An 8,592-nucleotide genomic window follows, 5' to 3' on the forward strand; every position below is an offset into this window, starting at 1 on the left:
GGAGGAGGGGGAGGAGGCATCCCAGCTCCAGCTCAGGGGTGGGGAGTGTGGTTGGACTAGATGCCCTCCCCGGTTCCTTCCAGAGTTGAGGTCTTTCGATCCCAGAGAGAGATGAGCGGAGGTTTCCGAACTCCTAGTTCCTATCTCTTTCCTCTCTGTTCTGCTGCTAAAATGATTTTCCATCATGCGGGCTGAAACAAAGACTACTTTTCATTTAATAGGAAACCCCTATTAATGGACAGAGCCTGTCCATTTTGTTCTATGTGGGTGGAGACAATTGGCGCAGAGCACTGCCTCCGTCAGGGGAGAAGGGAAATGGGGTATCGTTCCATGGGAGGCAGCCATATTGACTATTGGTTCCATCTCCTCAGTAGAGTTTAAATTCCTTGAAGGCTGAAATGGCCTCATTATTGTCTTCATATCCCCAGTTCAAATCCAGCCTCAGACACTTCCTAGCTGTGTGACCCTGAGCAAGTCACTTAACCCCCTTTGCCTAGCCCTTACCGTTCTTCTGCCTTGGAGCCAATATTGATTCCAAGACAGAAGGTAAGGGTTTAAAATAAAAGCTTGTTAAATAGAATTGACTGTAGGTAAGCCTTACCCCCTTGCTGAAGTGCTCTTCTGCAACAGAGTACTCATAGACTGGTGAGGAGCCCTGAGGCCTAGGACGAATGATTTCATCAATAGGTACTTCATTCACCTATAAGAAGAAGAGGGGGAAAAAAGGGGGTGTTGACCTGGGTCCTCTTTCCCCCTAAGCAGAATACTCCTAAAGGGGAAGTTGCAAGGGCTCATTTCTTTCTTTTCCTTTTTTTAAGAATTTAAGTTTAATTAATTAATTTAGACCCTTTTTCCATGGTTATATGAATCATGTTCCTTTCCTCCCCTCCTCTTACCCCCCTCCCATAGTCAACGTGCAATTCCACTGGGTTTTTATTTATGTGTCATTGATCAAGACACAGGCTCATTCCTAAAGCATGTTAAGATTTAGAAAGTACTTTCCTCATCACAGCTCTGTGAGCATTTTACATTTTACAGAGGAAAAAACAGAAGAAAAAGTGATTTATATGCAGGGTCCCAAAGAAAGTTAATGATGGAACAGCTGGGTTGCTCACTGGATAGAAAGCCAGGCCCTGAGAGGGGGAGGTCCTGGGTTCAAATCTGGCCTCAGACACTTCCTAGCTGAATGACCCTGGACAACCCCTACTGCCTAGCCTTTACTGTTCTTCTGCCTTGGAACCAATACACAATATTCATTCTAAGACAGAGGTAAGATTTTTTTTTTTTAAGAAAGTTAATGAATAGGCTAGGACTAGAAGCCAGGACCCCTGATACCCAGTCCAGAATTCTTTCTTTCCCTCCCCTACCATTCCCTCTGGCCACCTGCTTCCTCCTCCCCACTCCCCAGCCACCATCCAAGGTCAGAGGCAGGCTGGAGCTCCTGGCCCTTCTCCTTTGGAGGGGTTCCAGGGCCATCAAAACATCGCTTACCGAGTTGTCTTCTTCTGTTTCTGCATCAGGATCGTCTGGCCTCAGCTGCCTGCCAGAAACTGCAATCAGAGAAGGGAGATGTTGATAATGAGCTGGTCATTCACCCAAGGAGTTCCCAGCTGTGGGCAAGGAGCCAGGGCCAGATGTTCATTCACTTGTTCTAATCATTCAACCATCCAGCAAACATTTATTAAGTATGATCAAATGAGATAATGTGTGTGCAAAGTGATTTGCAAACCTTTATGTTCCAAAGAAGTCTATAAATGTTAGTTGTAGTTATTATGAGCATAGGAGCACACTTGGACCCTGTTCTCAAGGAACAGCCAGTCTAGTGCTCAAGAATATATGGGGTTAGGGGGTAGTTGGGTGGCTCAGTGGACAGAGAGTCAGGGCCTGGAGATGGGAGGTCCTAGGTTCAAATCTGGCCTCAGACACTTCCTAGCTATGTGACCCTGGGTAAGTCACTTAACTCCCATTGTTTAGCCCTTACCACTCTTCTGTCTTAGAACCAATACATAGTATTGGTTCTAAGACAGAAGGTAAGGATTTAAAAAAAAAGAATATGTGGAGGGCAGGGCAAGAAGACCAGGGTGAGAGAATAATAATAGTAGTTACTCTTTATATAATGTTTATATATACCCATTATTTCATTCAGTCCCTCATAACAACCCTATTAGGTAGCTGCTATTATTATCTCCACTTTACGGCTGAAAGGTAAATATTAGTATTATCTCCATTTTACAGATGATATTACTGAGGCTGAGCAAGGGTAAGCAACTTGCCCAAGGTCACACAACTAGTAAGGATCTCATACAAGATTCAAATTCAGGTCTTCCTCATTCTAGCACTCACACTTTCAGCACTCTACATGCCTTTAAATCCAGCCCCCTTTAAAGGATCCAAGAGACCTTTCTCAAAGCCTGAGGTCCAGAGTCATCCTACTGAAGACTGACAGGACAGAATCAATTCCAAAACTGCCCCACTGTCAGTTTCTTATAGAAATGCTAAGGCAAGAAGGAAACAAAATCTTTTGGCAACCAGGGGCAGCTAGGTGGCACAATGGATAGAACACTGGGGTTGGAATCAGGAAGCCTCTACTTCCTGAGGTCAAATCTGGCCTCAGACACTTACTAGCTATGTGATCCTGGGCAAGTCATTTCACTCTCTTTGCCTCGGTTTCCTCCTCTGGAAAATGAGCTGGAGAATGAAATGGTAAAGCTCTCCAGTAGCTTTGCTGAGAAAATCCCAAATGGGGTCACAGAGCTGGACACAACTGAAAAAATGCCTGGATAAGATGCTCCCTAAATTCCTGAACCCCCAAATGCTTCTTTCTGAGAGGACCCCAAAGACCATTCAGACTACCCTTCAAGATTTCCTTCTACTGCCCAAGAGAGGCAGTCTCCAGCTTTGCTAAGTCAGTAGAATTTAATAGGACAGATAATTTTCAAAGGGGAAGTTTCTTCAGAAAACATTTCCCTCTGTCATTACAAAGATTTATGTTAGAGCTATTAGGACATCTGAACACAATAACCACACTCCCTCTCTCTGCTCATGGGTAATGTGTTCCATGGTGAAAATATTTATACAGGAGGGTAAGCGTGGTGGAGAGAGGTACCACCCACTGAAGCCAAACTTGAGCAGACTCCAACAAACAGTGTAGAAGACAGAAGCACTCCTTAGGAGTCTGTATCTTTGTTGTGAATGAACATTCTTTATTAGCTTTATTTAAGTTGTGAGTTTTACTAGGACAAAGCCTTAAAATCCCTTCATTATGCATAGGCCCTTGCTAAGAGTTTTAAGACTTGTGCTAGGGGCAGCTGGGTAGCTCAGTGGATTGAGAGTCAGGCCTAGAGACAGGAGATTCAAATCCAGCCTCAGACGCTTCCCAGCTGTGTGACCCTGGGCAAGTCACTTGACCCCCATTGCCCACTTTTCCAACTTAACACAAAAGTTAAGGGTTTAAAAATGTAAAAAAAAAAAAAAAAAAAAAAAAAAAAAAAAAAAAAGCTTGTGCTAGTCTTGTACACCACCACCGATCCCACCTTAGCAGCCTTTCTCATTCTTCCTTATTCTCAATGTTTATTTTGAATTTATTCTGTATATAACTTGTTTGTATATAGCTATTTCCATGTCAGATTCCCCACTAGACTGTGAGCTCCTAGAAGGCAGAGACTGTTTTTGCTTTTCTCTATATCCCCACCATGGAGAACAGTTTTTGGCACATAAATGTTAGTTGACTGAATGGCTAATAAATGCTTTTAATTGAATTTAAATCTAGACCTTAAAAGATCATTTAAGCCAATGCTATCATTTTCTAGATTGGAAAACTGACGCCCTTGGTGATGGTACTCAAGATCACCATAGTGGCAAATGTCAGAATCTGAATTTGAATACAGGTCTTCCAATTCCAAATCTGTATCTCTAACCTTAGTGACTCTCCCAAATGCTGTTCAGTGAATCCTCTACAGCAGGGGTCGGCAACCTTTTTGGCCGTGAGAGCCATAAACGCCACATTTTTTAAAATGTAATTTCATGAGAGCCGTAGAGTGCTCACAGTGTGCGCCCCTGTAACAGCGCCTGAAAAAAAATTGACTTTATGACTCCTTCAGAAAGAGCCAGATATGGCCCTCAAAAGAGCCAGATATGGCTCGAGAGCCATACATTGCCGACCCCTGCTCTACAGTCTAGTCTTTCATATGGGTTATCCCTGAATCTGTGATCTTGGGTATCCTCCCTGCTCCCCTATCAGGCTCTGTCCTGAGTCCTCTTTTCTTTCCCTTTATACTATCTCACTTAGTGACCTCATCAGCTTGCATCCGTTTAATTATTATCCCTACACAAATAAGTTCCAGATTTATATATCCAGCCCTAATCTCTCCAGAGCTACAGTTTGGAAGCACAACTACCTTTTGGGCATCTCAAACTAAATCCCAGCCATCTGGAAGATATGTCAAAAACAGAAAACTGTCTTTCTTCTCAAACCCACTCCTCTTCCAAACTGCAATTTAATATCAAGGGAAGAGCCATCCTTCCAGTCATCGATCCCTCACCTCCATGCCTCATATTCAGTCTGTTGCCAAGTTTTATTATTCCTGCTTTTACAGTATCTCTTTTTCTCTACTCACAGTTACAATCTTGGTATAAGCTCTCATGACCTCATACTTCGAATACTGCAATAGCCTGCTATGGTCCTCCTTGCCTCAATTCTTGCTCCTTCAATCCACCCTCTCCAAAGTGATTTTCCTAAAGTGAAGGTCCCACCACATCACCATGTTACCTTCCCTCCTCTCCATTTCAATAAATTTCAGTGGCTCCCTACTACTTGTGGGGTCAATGATAAAATCTTCTAATTGGAATTTAAAGCCAACTTGCCTCCTTCCAATCTACTCATGCTTTGTTTCACATCACCCACTATATAATCTAACCATGGTGGCTTGTTTTGGGGGTAGATTTTTTGTTCTTTGACTTCAACCCTCCATTCCCAACTTCATGTCTTTTTTACCGTCCTTCCTTCTTTCCTGCTTTCTTTCTTTCCTTCTTTTGGGTTGTTTTTTGTTGTCGCTCTTTGACTTCAACCCTCCATCTCCCAACTCCATGTCTTTTTTCCCTTCCCTCATTCCTTTCCTTCTTTCCTTCCTTTTCTTTCCTTCCTTCCTTCTTTCTTTTTCTTTCCTTCCTTCCTTTCTCCCTCTCTTTTTTCTTTCTCCCTTTCTCCCTCCTTCCCTTCCCTTCCTTCCTTCCTTCCTTTCTTTCTTTCCCCTTACCTTTTGTCTTAGAATCAATCTAAATATCTGTTCCAAGACAGAAAAGCATTAAGACCTAGGCAATTAGGGTTAAGTGACTTGCCCAGGGTTGCATAGCTAGGATGTTTCTGAAGCCAAATTTGAACCTAAGACTTCCTGTCTTTAGGCCTGGATCTTTAGCCATTAAGCCATCTAGCTGCCCCCATAATAGGCTCTTAATAAGTGCTATTAACTGAATAATTGACTGCCTTTTATCCACAGCAACCTGTCTCCCCTTCAGCAAGCCCTGCTCATGGGATACCTCTATACTCCTGGTACCAGAAAGCAGAGAACAAAGGAATGGGGTGAGGAACGGGAAGGGTTGAGTAGGCCACATTTGAACAATCAGACAAGATAGATGAGTGGGGATATTGCAAAAAGGTGGATTTGGGATTAATGTAAGAAAAAAGTTTACGATTTACCCTGTTCAAAAGAAGAATAAGCTGTCTCAGAAGGTAGTAAGTACCCTGTTATTGGACAGGAAGCTTACTACCAACTTAAAGCCTGAGTGACCATCTGTAGAAAATATTGTCCAGGGGCAGCTAGGTGGCTCAGTGTATAGAGAAGCAGGCCTGGAGAGATGAGAGGTCCTGGATTCAAATCTGGCCTCAGATACTTTCTAGTTTTGTGACCCTGGGGCAGTTCACTTAACCCTGATTACCTAGCCCTCACCTCTCTTCTGCCTTGGAATCAATATCCAGTATTGCTTCTAAGACAGGAGGTAAGGGTTTAAAAAAATTTATGCTGCTAGTTTTCCAAGTTTTGAGTCACAATAACAAGTCTCAGCCTGGCAAGAAACAAGATAGCTTTTGGGGCAGCACTGAGTTCCCTGGGAACATGGAGCTGCCATGAGAGTTATGTGTGTCAGCCCAGGGAAATGCCTGCCTTACAGGGCTGTTGTGAAGATCAAATGGGATGACACATCTAAAGCATTCTGCAAATCTCAAAGTGCTAGACAAATGCTATCATTCTTATTTGTATGGCACTCTTAACGAACTATGTAGAGTGCGCTAAAACAGAAAGAGATAGTTAGCCTACATGGTGCTGTCAGCCCTGAAAAGAGCCCAAGGAGTAGAGATGGATTGAGTTACCCAGATACGATTTAATGGCAAAGAATCTAAATTCTACACTTATCTTCAAAAAGGCAACTAACAAGTTTAATATAGGGAAGGAGTGATTAAAATTTTTGCGAAAAGATCTGTGGGTTTCAGTTGAGTGCAAGATCAATATAATCTTACAGGTGGTAACCTGATGTAGTAGATAGAGCTGTGGGCCTGAAGGCAGGAAGACCTGAGTTCAAAACCAATTTCAGACATTAATGATCAGTGTGACCCTGGGCAAGTCACTTAATCTCTACTTCAGGTTCCTCAAATGTAAAATGGGGACCTTAATAGCACCTATCTACCAAGGTTGTTGTAAGAATTAAGGGAGACAATATTTGTAAAGCACTTAACACAGTGCCTAGCCCATAGTAGATACTTAATAAATCTTCCCAACACAGCAACTAAAAGGCTACAGTGACATTAAAAGAGACCCAGTGGAGGCAGCTAGGTGTCTCAGTGAATAGAGAACCAGGCCTGGAGATGAGAGGTCCTGAGTTCAATTCTGGCCTAGCTGTATGACCCTGGGCAAGTCACTTAACCCCCATTGCTTAGCCCTTACCACTCTCCTGCCTTGGAACAAATACACAGTATTGATTCTAAGACAAAAGATTTTTTTTTAATTAAAGAGATAGAGACGGAATGTCCAAGTGGATCTTTGTTTCAGGGAGAAGTTTGTGGTTATTAAAAGAATTTTATGGTTTCCTAGAATCAATCCAACCTGCCCTTCTCTTCCTTCTTCTAATTTATTGTCCATTTGCAATGTCCTATTTTAGGAAAATACCAGATGAAATCCATAGCTTTTCCATGTAACTGCATGTCATAGTCTGAACTAGAGGTATCAAACACATTGCCTGCCAGTGGCATTGCTACCTGTGATCCCTCCAGTGGGGCCTGAAGCAAGGGAAGTGGTTAACAAAATACATAAAAATGCAACAGAATACAGATAGTGTTAATCTGTGGTTTTTGAAGTCACCTACAGGCATAGTTTAGTGGCCCCCTTTCTATTTGAGTTTGAAACCACTTGCCTAGACAATAGGCATTCCTCATCCACTGGGTTTTTCTGGAATGGATGGTTAGGTTAACTTTTGAACTGTTGCCTATCTCTTCTAAGAGAATTTGAAATGTTTCAAGGCTTGTGGCAATGTTAGCCACAAATGGTAGAAGCTGCGGGGTTTCACCATCTCTAGGATATAATATCTACTCAAATACTCCAATGCCATTTTGATATTTCAGTGTCCAGGAAGATGTCAATTCTCTATTGTTTACTCTAGTCAAAGCCATCTAGAGTTGTGTGTTCTCTTGTAGGTGCCGTAGTTGGAGAAGGACATTGACAAACTAGTTGATCAAGAGGAGGGTGAGAGACCCAGAGAGGATGTGCCCTATAGTGACCAGCCAAGGGCTGTTGACTTTGTAGAAGAAAAGACAGGAGGTCCGTGCTAGTGGTTTTAAAGTATTTAAATTTTTTTCTTGTAGAGGAGGATTTCCTCATTTGCCTCTTGGCTTGAAAGGGCATAATTAAGAATGATTGGTGGAAGTTCTAAAAAGGCAGTTTAGGTTTGATGTCAGGCTCATAGACTTTCAACCTCAAGGATTTGAATCATGAGAAACATTTTAGATCACTTAGTTCAACCTCCTCATCTCTAAGATGAGGAAACTGAGACCCAGAGAGTTAAGTGATGTGCCATTGTAGGTTGTTGTTGTTGTTGTTGTTGTTGAGTTGTTTCAATTGTGTCCAACTCTTCATGACCCCATAAGAGGTTTTCTTGGCAAGGATACTGGAGTGGTTTGCCATTTCTTTCTCCAGATCATTTTGCAAATAAGAAAACTGAGACAAACAGGGTTAAGTGAGTTGCTCAGGATCAGCCAGTAAGAGTCTGAGGCCAGATTTGAATTCTTGACTGCAAGCCCAGCCTTCTATCCACTGTGTCACCTAGTTAGCAGCCAGAATATTTGAATTCATGTTTTCTCAATCCAAATCCAGAGCTCTTTCTCTTACATCTTGCTGCCATTCATGAAGTCTTCTTAGTTATTAGATCTATACAAAAGGAAATGGGCTACCTGAATAGGTAAAGAGTACCCCATCACTGGAAGTATTCAAGTTGAACCTGTATCACCATTTGCTAATGCTCTCTCTCTCTCTCTCTCTCTCTCTCTCTCTCTCTCTCTCTCTCTCTCTCTCTCTCTCTTATATATATATATATAACTCCATATATATG

General features: G+C 42.4%; 1 protein-coding gene across 1 annotated transcript in view; it reads right to left on the reverse strand.

Moving 5' to 3' along the window:
* Positions 1 to 8,592, reverse strand: part of AHNAK2 (AHNAK nucleoprotein 2) — a 189,767-nt gene that overhangs the window by 31,831 nt on the left and 149,344 nt on the right. Inside the window, exons 3-4 of the mRNA XM_044659916.1 lie at positions 1,492 to 1,550; positions 602 to 700 (exon numbers count right to left, since the gene is read on the reverse strand). Coding sequence (XP_044515851.1) covers positions 602 to 700; positions 1,492 to 1,550 — 158 coding nt within the window. The remainder of the gene's footprint in view (positions 1 to 601; positions 701 to 1,491; positions 1,551 to 8,592) is intronic.

The sequence above is a fragment of the Gracilinanus agilis genome, chromosome 2, assembly GCF_016433145.1.
Source record: "Gracilinanus agilis isolate LMUSP501 chromosome 2, AgileGrace, whole genome shotgun sequence".
Lineage (NCBI taxonomy): Eukaryota > Metazoa > Chordata > Mammalia > Didelphimorphia > Didelphidae > Gracilinanus > Gracilinanus agilis.